At 40.1% G+C, this 16807-nt stretch overlaps 2 protein-coding genes across 6 annotated transcripts in view; both read right to left on the reverse strand.

Moving 5' to 3' along the window:
• Positions 1 to 16508, reverse strand: part of RAD54B (RAD54 homolog B) — a 44947-nt gene extending 28439 nt beyond the window's left edge. Inside the window, exons 1-3 of one of the 5 annotated variants that reach the window (XM_072999129.2) lie at positions 16387 to 16508; positions 13790 to 13943; positions 11160 to 11334 (exon numbers count right to left, since the gene is read on the reverse strand). In XM_072999129.2, coding sequence (XP_072855230.2) covers positions 11160 to 11334; positions 13790 to 13927 — 313 coding nt within the window. In that variant the 5' untranslated portion in view covers positions 13928 to 13943; positions 16387 to 16508. The other 4 variants (XM_072999127.2, XM_072999128.2, XM_078393598.1 and 1 more) reach the window with 4 other exon arrangements.
• Positions 58 to 9391, reverse strand: FSBP (fibrinogen silencer binding protein). The gene is made up of 2 exons (XM_020785376.3): positions 6919 to 9391; positions 58 to 1206 (listed from the first exon to the last, which is right to left on the reverse strand). Exons 1-2 carry the CDS (start codon positions 7287 to 7289, stop codon positions 678 to 680), a joined length of 900 nt encoding a protein of 299 aa, XP_020641035.1. The 5' UTR covers positions 7290 to 9391; the 3' UTR covers positions 58 to 677.
• Positions 16509 to 16807: the final 299 nt, after the last annotated feature.

Here is a 16807-nt window from a genome sequence, read left to right on the forward strand (position 1 = left end):
TATAATCTCTTATTATTGTTGTTGCTACTGTTATTAACAGAAAATCAGAGATATACATTTTTATTTTTTACTGTTCTCAGAAATATTTTATTATTAATCATTGTGAACACATGTTCCCTCTGTTCAGCTTATCATGAAAAAGCTCCACCAAAATTATTTTCTATGCCTTCCTTGGGAGGGTAAATGCTACATTTGAACAACAGGAGTTACCACTTGTTTTATGAAAAAAGAAAAAGAAACAAAGAAAATACTTTCTCCCTGTCATTTTGCATCCGTTTATTAACCCACAAGTAAACAAACTTTTAAATGGGCAGATAAGAATCAGTCCAGAAGAACAAAATGAAACAAAGGATAAAATTGGCATATTTTACAATAGCTGCATAAATTATCATTTGCATTTGCCAGCAGTAATATGATCACAAAATTTCAAATGATTTTTTAAAAAAGTCTTAGATTTGGTTCTACTTTAAGTCAGAAAACCTGGGAAGACCAGTGAAAGATGGCTTTGAATTGTTTGCAAATGTGCATGAAAAATAAAATGGGAAAAAACATGCACTCATCCCACATTCCAAGGCTGAGTTCTGATCCATCCAAATAAACATAGTAGATAAATTCTTTTCTAGATCAAAAAGAATTCTGAAAGGACCCTGGTTTGAATCAGCAGAACTGCTAACTATTCAAAGATTGTTGAATTCAGGAAGATCACGACGTAGTCGTATTGCCTTTAATTTTTCTACTTTAATTTTGGCTCTCAACAGCTCTTCTTCAAGTTGTTGCCTTCTTTTCAAGCCATCTCTTTTTTCTTGGATGTAGAGGCCAATTTTTCTCTGATTTTCCAAAATTATATGATGCTCTTCTTTCAGCATTTGTAACATCTGAGGATCATATCCCCCACATGCTGGTCTAAATCGTTCCCCACTTTCAAGCCTGAAAAATTCATCTCGTCTGGGGATTGGAGATGGAGATAGCATCCTTATATCTACAGAAGACAAGGACGTTGACGGAGACCTCTCCATGACGTGGACCATATGTTGTTGTTCTCTTTGCTCTGAGCCCTCCTGTGACTGTAACTCTACAATCAATGATGGAGGTGGCTTGACATCCTCTTCCTCTTGATCAAGTTCCAGTGTCATAGCAGCAGGATGGTGTTCCAACACTGGCTGTGGGGAGCTTGTAGTAGCAAGCGTTTCTTTTTCCAGGGTGGCACTACAACGGAGAAATAATGTTAGTAATTTGGAAAAAAAACAGAAAAGGTATAATTTGTCTAATGTAAAGGAAGCATACCAACTTTTAAAGCAGAGACAGGGCATGTATGGGCCATCTAACCTGGTTAAAATATAGTGCCTATCAACACTAGCCAGCACAGTCAATGATGAAGGTGATGAGGGTTGCAGCCCACCAACTTCTGGAGCCCCCATGCTCCTAACCCCATTCTGAAGCAATATGTGAGCTAACATTTGATGGGTATATGTAGAAACAGAGAGCCATGGTTGTGAGGGACACAAAGATTACACAAAATTAATAACAAAAAGCTACAAAGTGTACTAAAACAAATACAGTTAAAAAGGGAAGTGCTGAAGACTCACCTATACACAAACTGCATGGTGAATGAAAGGGAGGAGGAAATCCTTGCAACATCCTGTCATGATAACTCCATGCACCCACTGTGACTTCCTTTCCTAACAACTTGTTTTAACTCAAACTGTTTCTATTCCTATCTACAGTATATCACAGGAGTACACCCCCTCACATTTCATAAATATTTTAGTATATCTTTTCATGTGACAACACTGAAGAAATGACACTTGACTATAATGTAAAGCAGTGAATATAACAGTGTAAATGTGCTGTCCCCTCAAAATAACGCTATACATAGCCATTAATGTCTAAACCACTGGCAACAAAAGTGAGTACACCCCTAAGTGTCAATGTCCAAATTGGGCCTAAGTAGCTGTTTTCCCTCCTTGGTATCATGAGACCCGTTAGTGTCACAAGTCTCAGGTGTGAAGGGGGAGCAGGTGTTATTACTCTCACTCTCTTAGACTGGTCGCTGGGAGTTCCACATGCTACCTCATTGTGATGAACTATCTGAGGATCTGAAAAAACAAATTGTTGCTCTACATAAAGATGGCCTAGGCTATAAGAAGATTGCCAGAACTCTGAAACTGAGCTGCAGCACGGTGGCCAAGACCATACAGCGGTTTAACAGGACAGATTCCACTCAGAACATGGTCGGCCAAAGAAGTTGAGTGCCTGTGCTCAGCGTCATATCCAGAGGTTGGCTTTGGGAAATAGATGTATGAGTGATGCCAGCATTGCTGCAGAGATTGAAGGGGTAGGGGGTCAGCTTGTCAGTGCTCAGACCATACGCCGCACACTGCATCAAATTGGTCTCCAGGGCTGTTGTCCCAGAAGGAAGCCTCTTCTAAAGGTAATGCACAAAAAAGCCCGCATATGGTTTGCTGCAGACAAGCAGACTAAGGACATGGATTTCTGGAACCATGTCCTGTGGCCCAATGTGACCAAGATAAATTTATTTGGTTCAGATGGTGTCAAGCGTGTGTGGTGGCAACCAGGTGAGGAGTACAAAGACAAGTGTGTTGTGCCTACAATTAAGCATGGTGGTGGGAGTGTCATGGTCTGGGGCTGCATGAGTGCTGCCGGCACTGCGGAGCTACATTTCATTGAGGGAACCATGAGTGCCAACATGTACTGTGACATACTGAAGCAGAGCATGATCCCCTCCCTTTGGAGACTGGGCCGCAGGGCAGTATTCCAACATGATAATGACCCCAAACACACCTTCAGAACGACCACTGCCTTGCTAAAGAAGCTGAGGGTAAAGGTGATGGACTGGCTAAGCATGTCTCTAAACCTAAGCCCTATTGAGCATCTGTAGGGCATCCTGAAATGGAAGATGGAGATACGCAAGGTCTCTAACATCCATCAGCTCTGTGATGTTGTCATGGAGGAGTGGCAACCTGTGAAGCTCAGATGAACTCTATGCCCAAGAGTGTTAAGGCAGTGCTGGAAAATAATGGTGGCCACACAAAATATTGACACTTTTGTGCCCAATTTGGACATTGTCACTTAGGAATGTACCCACTTTTTAGACATTAATGGCTGTGTGTTGCGTTATTTTGAGGGGACAGCACATTTACACTGTTATACAAGCTGTATACTCGCTGCTTTACATTGTAGCCAAGTGTCATTTCTTCAGTGTTGTGACACGAAAAGATATACTAAAATATTTATGAAATGTGAGGGGGTGTACTCACTTCTGTTATATACTGTATATTTTGTCTTCTAGAAGCTAAGACCAGGATTCAAATTGCAAGAAAAGAGGTTTTCACAGGATAGGAGGAAGAACTTCAACAATAGAACAGAATACTTTAGAACTCTCTTTCACTGGAGATTTTTTAACTGAGATTGGGTGGCCATCTGCCATGGATATTTCAGCTATGATATCCTGCACTGACAATGGAAATGATTAGATTATCTCTTCTAAGCTGTACAATTCTATAATTCTACCCTTCTGTGAACTATTCTGCATAAATTAACAATAGTTGTCAGCCATTTTTGTTGCTATCCCTACACTCACAAAATATTTGAAAGAGGGTCAGTCTCTTACCTGGCACTGCACTCAGAAGCACAGAGAGAGTTGCTTTTAAATGTGTCTTATTTCACTTTGAGAGGAATGAAAGAGCCTTTCCTTTTCAGAGAAAGTACAGAAGGGGGAAATCAGTCCCTTGTCTTGGAGACAAATGGGAATAGCTAGGAAGATACCTACTATGCAAGTCTAAAGATAGGTCTGCTTTGGTAGGACTGGAACTTCCAAGTATTGAATTCAAGGACCTACCTTCTTTACACAAATCTTAATAATTTACTCACTCCTGGAACCAGTACTGCTTGATACCCACTGCTTTTCAGGAATTAACATGTTTCACATGTAAACAGACTCCTGGAATCTGTTTTGAAAAGAAAAATAGTTTGGGGAGGAAGATTCTAAGAGAAGCAGCAAGGAAAGTCCACCTGAGACTTATTGGGTCCAGATTCCTATACTGAGGCTTGCTTTGACTGTGGTGTTAAAAGCATCTGTAAACATCCATACTGAATCCCATAAATGAAAATGTTGCAAGGTATGATAACAGCAGAGAATGGTGTAGAAAAAGAAAAGCATCAATTCTATGTTTGCATAAAAAATCTTAGCAAAGCAAAGTGTGCTGCTTATATACCGCCCCATAGCGCTTCAAGAATTCTCTGGGCAGTTTACAAGTTAATTATGCAGGCTACACATCCCCCCCCCCTCCCCAGCAAGCTGGGTATTCATTTTATCGACCTGGGAAGGAAAGAAGGCTGAGTGAACCCCAGGTCGTGAGCACAACTTTGGCTGCAGTACAGCAGTTTAACCACTGCGCCATGAGGCTCCTTCCCATCATTATTTCTTTTGCCAAATTTTAAGACATCTCAGGTTCACGGATTTCCTCAAACCTGCAAGGCATTTGCCTCTGAAAGACTGCCCAGAACTTTCTACTACTTAATAGAGAGCAAAACAATTATAAAACCACAATTCCTAATAGTTTCTCCTGGAAGTGAATCACACTGAGTTCAATATAACAGGAGTCTTTAAATTCCTCATTAAACTACCAGTCCCAGGATTCTACAGGATGGAACCACATCAGTCAAAATTGTATTAAATTGCCATTACTGTATCATGTAGATTTTTGATTAAAAAAAGCATGGTGACTGGTGCAGAGGAATGATGCCACAGGGTCTAAAAAACACTTAATGATACAGGGGAAGGGACTAAGAATTGAAGAAATAAAGCAGTGGTCGGGAATTTTAGGCCCTGCAATTAAATCCAGTCCTTCTGGGTTTCCCCAGATGGCAATGGCTCATTCTCATTTTGGTATTATGTGGTACATTCCCAGGTTTTGTAAAGGAGTTTCTGTCAATTCAAAAAGGTTGACATCTCTCTGATGGCTTAGATACTGGTAGTAGAAGTCTGGAGCTGAAATATGCAGATATTTTGGTCTCACTGTGATCAACAGAACCATATGTGTTTCTGCATGGCCAGTGTGGACCACTGGTTCCATCTTCAAAAAGTGGACTACAATGATCCGATCCAATTGCTAGTCTTGATTAGGAAAGACCCACTAAATCAGAATTACACAAGAGTTGTGTTATTATTTAGCAATAGATTCAATGGGTCTATTTTGGTTAGAACTAGCTGTTGAATTGAGGCTCATATCTATAAAAAGGTTTTAGAAATATGATTCATTCAGATCCTAAACAAACAGTAGAGAAGAGAATCAGTTTCACTCATAATAATTAAATGTTCTCCAAAATAATATCTGGGGATTATTCTCCAATATCCTAGTGTACAGAGAAATAAAATTTGGGGGGGGGGGCATTTGACTTAATAACATTAATTAGAGCCATACTCTTAGATTTCAATATAATTTTGAAGGTGAGCAGTTATCCATCATGTTTCTTTTAAAAATGAATATTGATATGCAGTACTTCGTGGTAAACCAGGTTGGCTTACTAAACTACATGAAGTACATTAGTCCATAAAAGGGCCATTACAGTATCCCAATACAAATCTGCTCATCTCTCCCTTATTCTTCAAAGACAAAATTCTGCTGTTGTGGCTCAATGGCTAAGGCAAGAGGCTAATCAAAGTTAGTTCATACCACAGTCTTAGTATATGTTGAACGTTTCACTGTAAATGTGTCCGTCTGAAATCAGTGGGGCTTACTTCTCAGTAGACATATAGCACTGGTATTATATGTAATAATTATAAATTATAATAGACTATTTCCACATAGTTTATGCACAGTTCCAACACCAAAGACAATATGCTGTTACTGTCAGAAATTCTGACATAGTGGGATTTAGACCATTGTTCCCATTTAATGTGACCAGAAGCAACATAAATCAAGAACTAGCAACTCAGATCATCATACCTGTTTTTCAGTAAGTCATGCAAATGTATATAGTTTATAGCAGAAACAAGAAGAGCTGTTTGGTTTTCCATACTATTTTAAAAAACTGTCTACAATATCCAGGCCTAGGATAAATTTGGGGATCTTTTGATCTTTTGCTGCAAGTCATTTGCAGAGAGGGAGAAGATGGGGCTTTACCAAAGCAGGTTGAAAACGACCTGCCCGTTTTTATGCCTGGCTCAAATCTCTGATTTGATTAAACACAAAAAGGCTGTCGTGAAATAAACAACGACTCTGCAATCCATAAACACATAAATCACAAGCTCTTATTTACCATTTAAATTAAAGCCTGCACTGCATCCTGGCCTCAGAGAAGGCAAATGATTATTTTAAAAAACCCAATTGCATTGTTAAAAGGCATAGTAACATAAGGGGGGGGGGAATCACCTAAAAGGTCTGAATTCAGTTAAAATGTGTTCCACTCAGGGAAGATTAACATAATCCTTGATGGGGGCACAGGGTAGGAGAGAGAGTTCTTTGTTCTCCTCCTCGACTTTATGTAGATTTTTATCCCTGAACAGGCTTTAGCTTCCGTATGTAGGCAGATGACTGCAGTACTACCTTAAATGTAGAACAGCAGTTCCCTTGGTCAGTGTTTGAATGCTATGCCTATTAAAAGGGGAGGGGTAAAAGTTGGAGCTCCTATTTCACTCCCCTTCTTTCTTAACCCTCACTTGCCAAAGGTCTAACAAGAAAGATCTCTGAAATACAGCTGAAAGTTGAGCATTAGGAAGTCATTTTTTTAACCCTAAAATAAAAACCCAACCTGAACCACAGTGGTGTTTTTTTTTTTTTTTGGTTTATTGTTTTTTTACTTCTCCTAAGGCTAAGGCACTTAGCTTAAACATGGGCTGGCCAGGGAAGCCAGAAGGAGATGGTTTAATTAAGTTCAAGGTAAAATGCAACTTACCATGGTAGATTATTTCTCTCTCTCAAGCACACGCTGGAAATCTGGGGGATCATCTCCACAACTTTCTTAGTTGGCTCAGAGATGTAGCTTTTGTAATCAGAAAGACTCTCCTTTTGCTGCAGCAGCTCTTGCTTAGCATATTCCTTGAGCCTCTTGTACAAGGTGCGCAGGCCTTGCGCCGTGCGCGGTGGGCGGTCAACTCCAATGGCGTTGTAGTTGTCAGCAATGATATCCCAGCATTTGTTTTTTTCCACTATGACTGAGTGTTTGTTGGTGTGCTCCTCGAGAATTTTAACATATGGCTTGACAAGTTTCAGCAAATCAAGCTTTTCAGACAAGGTGAAATTCGAGGACCTGGCCTTGCCCACCATCGTTCTCTCCAGCCTGAAGAGCAGAGCAGTTCCTGAACACCACCACGCAGATCCTAGCTCTCTGCTCAGCTCTTTTTCACAAACAGAAAAAGATCAGGCTTAACTAGGCTTGTCTCATTTAGGCCCACGCCTACAAGGGAGGGTTTATTAAAATTCCTTCAGCTTAAGCTGACGCAGGTTCAGGAAATCTGCTTAAGCCAAGCCTGACCTACATAAGGCTTCAGACTGAAGGAGCCGAGAAGAAGCAAGCAAAACACACACACACATACACTTTTGTGTCAAGAGACCCATACATACACGGGGATTGGAAACATAAAGGTTTAAAGATTAGCGCATTACCCTGCTAAATATTACCCAATTCATTCTGAGTTAACAAGCTCACGCCACATCTCCTCGGCTGACAGAAAATGAAACCGCACAGAAAGATCGGATTTATTCGTGTCTAAGAAAGCAACAACTTTTTTGTTTGTTTGCTCGTTTATTTTTTTTTCCAGCTGAACCATCACAGCAAAAGGAGGCAGGAAAAAAAAAAGCACACAACAGCCACAACAACAGCCAGGGAGATTTAAGAGCCAGCGTATGTGCGTAAAGAGATCCCTAACAGAGCCCCCGATCACTGTTCCCTCGGCAGCAGTTCTCTCTGGCAGCATTTGCATAATGCTAGTCCTGCTGTCAATCAGGAATTGCATATCGCCTAGCTAGTTAGGTTTCACTCAGGCTCAAGCTGCACAGCAAAGCTAAGCTTCCCCAGCACTTTGCAGTGTGCCTTGGCCTCCCTTGCATGCGCGCGCATACACACTCTTTAAAGAGGCAGTCACTCAACACAAAAAGTGCATGAGTAAAACAGCTGAAAATATAAATATATATTATCCATCTCCCCCTTCCGAAATCTACCCATCTTACTGCACACGATGTCACTGTTCAGCCCAGCTGTGACAAAGGAACATCCCTTAGGGAGCCACATAATAAAGACAATACTCAGTCAGGGTTCTGGTGGCATCCAGCCTTTTCCATCTTGGAGCCCTCTGGATGTTGGACTACAGCTCCCATCATCCCCTTTCAGAGATACTGTCTCTGTGTGTTTGGAGTTGTAGTCAAATAGATAATGAGGGCACTACGTTGAGGATGTCTGTAAGAAATCCTTATTGCTCTACACATGAAAGACACAAACTGTATAACTACTGGATGCAAAAAACATATGAACACTCATAGACAATGTCCTTCTCCCTTTCTCTCAGAAAAAATACATAAATAAGAACTATAAGACATCCCTACTCATGTAATAATCTTGTGGAATATTAGGTATGTACAAATGACTCAGTGAAGTAGTACAGAGCTGACCAGATTGAAATATACAGTATGTATTCATTTTATTAGGAATATTTATAACCTGGCCTTCTAATTCAAAAATGACAAACCAATTTTATCCATGTCTACTCAAAAGTAAGATCCACTAAGTTCAGTACAGTTTACTCCCACATAAATAAGCACAGAATTGTAGCACAAACAATTCAGGGAGGTTAACAGATATAGAATGATAAAATCAGATTAACATACATTTGTAAAATAACAATTTTATGGTAGGTAAAATATCAATAAACCCACAAAAGCCAGAAAAAAATAGCAACTGACCAACATGCAAGTCAAAAGCCTACCTAAACAAAATAATAAAGAAAATAGAAAACAAAACAGAAAACTTAGCCATAATATGTAGACTAACTTCATTTTTAAAACAATTTATCCCAGAAAATAAAAAAGGACACATAGGAAGTGGAAGGCAATCCAAACCACAAAGGAAGAGTACAAACAAATAGGAAGGCAAAAGCTGAGAATGAGCTGAGGTTAGCAAGAGATATGAAAAGCAACAAAAGCATCCTTCAGGTATGTGCATAGCAAAAGACAGAGAAGCTCAGTTACTCAATGGAGATGGAAAAGTGATGACAAAGAAAAGGCAGGTCAATTCCTACTTCAGCTCCATCTTCTCCAAAAAGACAATCTATGATGCCCCAAGCAAATGTGAAGTAGAAGTGGAGGAGACAGAATTACAGCTTGAGATTGATAAACAAATAGTCAAAGAATACCTTATTATGGTTGTTACAGGTTTTTCGGGCTGTTTAGCTGTGTTTTGAAGGTTTTTCTTCCTATCGTTTCACCAGTCTCTGTGGCTGCCATCTTCAGAGGACAGGAGCTAGAACTCCGACTCCTGTCCTCTGAAGATGCCAGCCAGAGACTGGTGAAACGCTAGGAAGAACAACCTCCAGAACACGGCCAAAGAGCCTGAAAGACCCACAACAACTATCGGATCCCAGCCATGAAAGCCTTCGAGAATACAATACCTTACTACTTTAAATGGGTTTGCATCTCCAGGGCCTGATTGATAGCATTCAAGAATACTGATACTTTTACAATGTTATTCTATTCGTGTTAACAATTTGTCTGTCTCTTTGTTTAGCAAGAAAGTAATGTTAAATGTTAAAATGTTAATACCAAAATAATTACTTTCTGGCTAAACAGAGGGACAGACAAAGTATATTACTTTCCAGCTCTTATCCTTAGAAGCTGAAAGCTGTTGATGTTCCAACAATCAGATTTGCAACACAGGACACTAAAATCAGATGTTCTTCCCGAGATACAGTATGGGGTTTGCAACCCAATCAATATATCCAAATCAGAAAACACATCAGAACTTATGCTACAGTGTTCTTTGGCTATAGCACAAAACACATACTGTGCATGCAGAAAGTCCCACATTTAATCCCTGACAACTCCAGGTAAAGCTACAATACTTATAACTCTGGAGAAAATGTCAGTCACGGAAAAAGACAAAAGCTGTTCTCACAACTATATCAACTATCCAACAAACAGCAAAAGAACATGGACTGAGTTCCTACTCCAGTCCTCTGAAGATGCCGGCCACAGAGACTGGCGAAACGTCAGGAAGAACAACCTTCAGAACATGGCCAAAGAGCCCGAAAAACCCACAACAACCATCAGATCCCGGCCATGAAAGCCTTTGAGAATACAAAATCTCAGTCAATTAGATCTCAGTCAATACTGAGATCAGACATGATCTGCAACCAGATCAAGCTAGCAGAAGTCAAGGAGGCATCTGACCCAAGCCTTACTCGGCTTCTGCATTTCTCCCGTTTCTGCCTACACTCTCTCCATCTAACCTAGACTGTCTTTTGACTATGCAGGACAGCTCCCTGATTGGCCAGTTACGTGATTTCAGGATTTTTTTATTTATTTATTTTATTTAAAATATTTTCTACCCCGCCTTTCTCCTTACAAAGGATCCAAGGCAGCTTATATCATTTGGTAATTGACCTCATGGCTTTGGACTCTTGGCTATTGTTGCGTACCTCCCTGATGACTGTTTCTGTTTGAAACCAGGCTGGCACTGACTTTCCAGTTTATGGCACTTGCCACTCACAAGCATAACGCTGATTGCCTGTGCCATGACAGTAGTATGCTAGAGACTCTAGCTGTGCCACACTAAGTTTCTGATATACCGAATATATCAATGACCCAAAGCTGATCTATCTTCTGAGAATCTCTAGCCAACATGGCCACTTCTTTGGAAAGGTAAGTTTTACAAACTCCATTGTTTTAATAGCAAGCAGTCAAATTCTTTCATTTTTATTTGGAAACTTCTTACAGGCTTTCTGGGCCTTTTGAAACAGCTGCCTTTTTTTAAATGTTCATTGCCAGGTTGTAGAAACTATAACACTGAAATCATCATCCCTAAGAGATAAGCAAACCAAATGGCCCTGGTTCCTGCCAGGTTACATTTAAAAGTAATTTTAAAAGTTATTCTGCTTTATAGTAAACTATTCCACCAAGATAACAAACTAATATTTATTTTCCTACCTGCTTCAGCTCTACACAATGATTTCACTCCACTCTCCAAATGCCAGTTTTCGCCTTTATTTTTTTGAAGGGAAGCATCTCCTTGGTCAGTTTTCACAGCCGTTGTTGAACTGAAGTCACAAGTTGAAGGACAAATATTGACAGATGTTAACCTATTCAATTTTGGCTCATCCACCTGCAATAAATGAAGACAGGACAGATTATGTATAATTTATCTCATTACAAAACATGTCGATTGTGAATGAAATCTTGCATTTTATATTGCTGCCATCCTCACATGTACTAACACGTGAATCTTGAACTTCTTAGTTAAATTTTTAAAAAATTAATACAGTAACACTGTTACCCTATTAATTTGTTGATGCACAGTGTGGTATAATGGTTAAAGAATGGACTAGAATTCTGGAGGCCTGGGTCTGAATCTCTACTTAGCCAAGGAAACTCAATTGGGGTGTGGAACTGTTAAACCTTAAATATCACACTTACCTTGAATTGATAAAAAAATATTTTTGTTTAAATCAATTTAAATCAAGATTTAAATTTTTAAAAAAATAAAATTTAAATAATAAAAAACTGATTTTTAAAAAATTTAAATTGTGACCTAAATCAATTTAAATCAAATCCTCCCTGTTTGAAAGCCGTTATAAATTGGTTCTGACTTAATGCACAACAATTAATCTTTTATTTTAAAATTTACCGCACTTGCCATGAATTATTACATTTTATTATTATTCATGTTTTCCCCCGCATCACTATGAAAAAATGCATCCTTCCCTCCCTTACTTAAATAAAAAAGATGACGAATGGGGGGGGGGGAATCATGGTCTAGAGAGCAAGAAGAGGGGGAAGCCTCCTGTGTTGAATGAAAACATAAACTTAACCTGGACCAAGCTTTCTTCACAAGCCAACCCTGACTACATCTTTCTAAGCAAAGAGATGCCGAAACCTGGGAGAAGTGCCAACTGCAGCATTGCTGGGATGAGGGTAATACCAGATGTATATAACTGCTGGATAGCTCAGTGGTTTAGATATCTGGCTATTGAGCCAGAGGATGGGAGTTCAATTCCTCATTGTGCTTCCATGACACGAGCTGGCCTTAATAATCCAGTGGGCCCTTCCAGCTCTGCAGGTTTAAGATTACCATATTTTTCCGTGTATAAAATGACACTTTTCCCTAAAACAATTACAGGAAAAATTGAGCGTTATTTTATACATGAAATGCAGCAGCAGGAGGCAGAGACAGGCAAAGAAGCAGCCCGCTCGGCTGCCTCTGGCTGCTGCCCATTGATTGCTGCCGCCACTGCTCAATCACCCCCTCCAGTGATCGTCTCCTTGCAAGTAGGGGGCGGCAGCAGTTAATGGGCAGCAGCCAGAGGCTTCTTTGCCTCAGTCTTTGACTGCCCCTTTTCCCTTCCTTTTACTAAGCTCCATGGCTTAGCAAAAGGAAAGGAAAAGCAGGGATCAAATTTTCTAATTTGGGGTTAGAAAGGGGGGGTTGTCTTATACATTGGCTCATCTTATAAATGGAAAAATACAGTATATGCTGGTGGAAGTTTCCTGGATTATCCTAATTTTGGAAGCACACAGAGGGTTCTCTGCGGATGAGGCAATGAAGTAATTTAGTACCCAGATAGAGCCACAAAAACATATGAATGTTCTAGTCCAAATCAAACTATAACCCTATTTCTTCCTTTATGCAACAAACAAGGAAGAAGAGTGAGGACAAGGACTAATATCTCTGCCGACTGCCAACCCTGTAACCTACCATGAGCTGGAGAAATTTTCTATTCACCTAAGTCCTCAGTATAATTTCAGGCCCTGGACAATCAGGACCCTTTCCAAGAAAGAGCTTGGAAAGCACTCCTTGATGCAGAAGTTACCTTTCCAAGACCAAGATCATCCACACTCTTGTATTCCCAATCACTACATATGGATGTGAAAGCTGGACAATAAAGAAAGGTGCCAGGGAAAAAATAATTTGTTTAAAATATGGAGCTGGAGGAGAGCATTGTGGATACCCCGAACCACCAGAATGATGAATAAGTGGGTCATAGATCAAACCAAGCAACAACAACTGTCCTTGGAAGCAAAAATGATAAAATTTGAGGCTGTCATACTTTGAACACATCATGAGAAGGCAACACTTGCTGGAAAAGACTTTCTCAAAAAAGTTGAAGAGAGCAGAAAAAGAGGAAAAATCAAGGTGAGGTATATTAACTCCCTAAAGGAAACCACAGTCTTGAATTTATAAGAGCTGAGCAGCGCTGTTGAGGCCATTATATTCTGGACATCACTCATTCATAAAGTCATCATTAGGGGGAGGATTTCTATGACATTTCACATTTTCTCTGCAACCTACATTTAAACCTGTTAGCTAGTTCAAACATGTTTACGAGTAACCTGGCCTTTCTCACCAGATTACAGTACTCATAAAGATGTTCAAACCCACCCATCAATTTGGGTGCAGAAAAAAAATATGAAACATCATAGAAATCCTCCCAGTACTCATCATAAGTAGGAGGCAAAAATAATAATAGCACATAACAACCTGAGCACTTATTCTTCAAAAATAGTGGCATTCAGTAAGAATACTGTACTATGCTTCTTTTGTTCTCCGCTTTCAATATTACCAGAGCTAATTGACATTCTAGGCCTGCGGGTTCAGATTCTTTCTTCAGTGGCACCATATGAGCCTTTCCTGGAGGTATAAACCTTGTTTTTTTGGCAGAATTCCCCAGCAACTGACTTGGAGCAGCTGATCGTCTCATGTTAAATTATCCTGGTCTGTAAAACAAGAAAACAGCATTGTAACAGAATCATAACGTTGGAAGGGATTCCTAATGTGTACAGTATTCGTTCCCTACCCCATCAAAAATCTGAGATGCAGGATGCTACAACAGTATCCCTGACAGACAGCAATCCAGTCTCTGCCTAAACACCTCCAGCAAAGTACAGCTTGGCACTTTCCATGGCAGTTTAATCCATGGTCAAACATCTCTGTTAAGAAGATTGTGGTAATGTTTAGCCCATCTATACAAAGGAACTCTTTCAACCCATTCGGTAACATATACTTCTAGGTGCATCTCATGTCAAACCACAGAGATAAAATGCAGGGAATTAGGCAATATGGTCTGTGCCATTCTTCTGTCAGTTATCTCTCCATATGAGCAAGTGATGAAAGGGCTTTGGAGTCTCGGGAAGGATCCTGTGCATACTCTTTATTTCACCAGGATTTTTAACCTCCTTGTCTTTATTTAAAATGCAATAATATCTTCCTGCATGTTTACTTTTCTATTATTTTTATCTGTTTAACTATTTTAACTTTTGCTATTCTATTGCAGTTCTTATTATTAATCCTCCCCAAAATACTTGTATTTTAAGGAGAAGGTCAATATTCTAACTGACCAAACAGTTCAGTGAGTTGGATTATTGGTCAGGCATTTGATTTCCCACTACAGTACGTCTCCCAGGAGAAGAGCCAGCCTGTATAGCCTCAAACAAGTTGCACAGTCCTAGGGCAAAGCCAAAAGAGACTGAGCACTTTATACTAGGAAACCCTGGCAAGGGCTGCCATCAGTCAGAACTGACTTGATGGTCCATAATTATTATCATTGATTATGAATAATCTAGTTATGGTATCCAACCAACTTTGCAAAATACGTATATCTGTTTCTGATATTGATATCACAGCTGTTTGTCATATCCTAGAATTCCTCTCCACAACCTACAGTCTAATCTCATCCAGATTTTTTTTCACAATCGATTACTGACATACCAAAATACAGCAAGCAAACAAAAGCCATTTGGTGAATATATGTATGTTCAACTCCCTGACAGGCCTTGGCTGGCTATAAGAAATTCCAAGTAGTTTGGGAGTTTACATAAAGGCCTGTTAGGCCTTTTGATTCTGTCCACAGTGCCTCTTCCTCAGAAACAAAATGCAGAGTTAAGTCCAAATAAATAGGTGTGTTAGTTTGTCTCAGTACGCTGGAAAAATTAAAAAGGGGAAGAAAATAAAAAGACAAAACATTGTGGCACTTCGATCACAAAGCACAATATGTATTCTTCCCCTCCACTCTTTTGTCTCTCTTTAATTTTGACAACTTATAGTGTTAGAAGTCACACAACTAGATATTCCTGAGCATGAGCAAAGGATCCACTGAAGAAGAAAATAGCTTTTTTCTTAGATTACATCCAAGGCACTTCTGGAAATGTACAGAGTGTTTTTCTCCTTCTCTTTTAAAGACGGTTGTGAAAATACATATATGAAAAGCAGAAGCCCTCCAAGCTCAGTACAGTATAGTTAGTCGAAAAAATAAAACTTCCCATAATGTAAACCCCAGAGGAAGCACTGTCTGCGCCCGCTCTTTTAACCATAATTACAGGCAATAAGACGATCCACACCTCTTGCTTCGACCCCCTTCAGCGTCGCCGCACGAAACCGTACTTACACTACAATTTAATCGTCCCGCCAGACAGCAACAACCTCTCCACCACTCAGGGGCTCGACAAGTAGCGCATGCGCGCTGCGCAACAACGCGTACAGTACTTCCACCCTTGGGTTCCGCGCGCCTCGATGCGCATGTGGAATAGTAGTCTATGGCCATCCATAAACGGGAGGAGAAAGTCCACTATTACGCATGCGTCCTTGTGGTTTTGCCACGCTCAACATGGCCGGATGTCCTAAATATACCCTGGGACACACCGCCGTCAAGTGTATTGCCGCAAAATCCGTTCATGTTTCTGTTGGCTGTAAATTAATCAGCTCTACGAATGTTACGGCGCTGCTTAGATTCTACGTAGAAAGGGAAACAACTACTGTACTTAGCGGTTGGAGATCGGGTTGCCTAAATGAGAGCAAACGATAGAGATTTATTTTTAAAAAGAGTAAAGGAATCTATTCTTCTAGACCCTAGGTTCTTAACCTTTGTTACTCGGATGCTTTTGAACTGCAACTCCCAGAAACCCCAGCCAGCACAGTTGCTGGTGAAGACTTCTGGGAGTTGCAGTCCAAAACTCCTGAGTAACCCAAGGTTAAGAACCAGTGTTCTAGACCACTTTCATGCAGGGACATAGTGCTTCAAGAAATTTTGTATTTTAAGGTTTGCTTTAAATGATGCTTTCCCACAAAAGCATGAATCTTCCGGCATTGTTCTCCTGCCCAAACCAAGGCTGAAATTTGCAGGGAAATTTGGATGAAGGTTGTAACCCATATCCACCCACTTACCTTAAAGTAAATCTCATTGAATTTAGTGAAGCTGAAGTCTGTTGCACGTGGAGGAGAGCGACGTTAAATTGCAATCCTTCGCACACTTACTACGCAAATCCCATTGAATTCAACAGCACTTCCGAAAGAACACTTCCGAACCGTAAAATCCTCATTATTTCCATTGTTTTCTATTCCTATCCACAGCACCTGTCACTTCTTGAGCCCGGGCACCCCACCCTCCAAAAAAATAAAAGGCCAAATGGTAGTGAGAAATCTGTACACTATTTTACTAGCAGAAAGCAGCAATGACTTGAAACGACTGCTAGTGAAAGTGAAAGGAGAAAGAGCCAAAGCAGGATTGCAGTTGAACCTGAAGAAGACAAAAATCATGACTACGGAAGACCTACACAACTTTAGCGTTGGCAATGAAGAAATTGAA

This window comes from Pogona vitticeps, chromosome 4, assembly GCF_051106095.1.
Source record: "Pogona vitticeps strain Pit_001003342236 chromosome 4, PviZW2.1, whole genome shotgun sequence".
Classification (NCBI taxonomy): Eukaryota; Metazoa; Chordata; class Lepidosauria; order Squamata; family Agamidae; genus Pogona; species Pogona vitticeps.

What these genes read in the sequence shown, in the direction of transcription:
- FSBP (XM_020785376.3), bottom strand. Translation starts at nt 7,289, where the DNA reads ATGGTGGGCAAGGCCAGGTCCTCGAATTTCACCTTGTCTGAAAAGCTT. An exon ending in GAGAGAAATAATCTACCATG is followed by an intron (nt 1,207 to 6,918) that starts GTAAGTTGCATT and finishes TCTCCGTTGTAG; the next exon opens with TGCCACCCTGGAAAAAGAAA.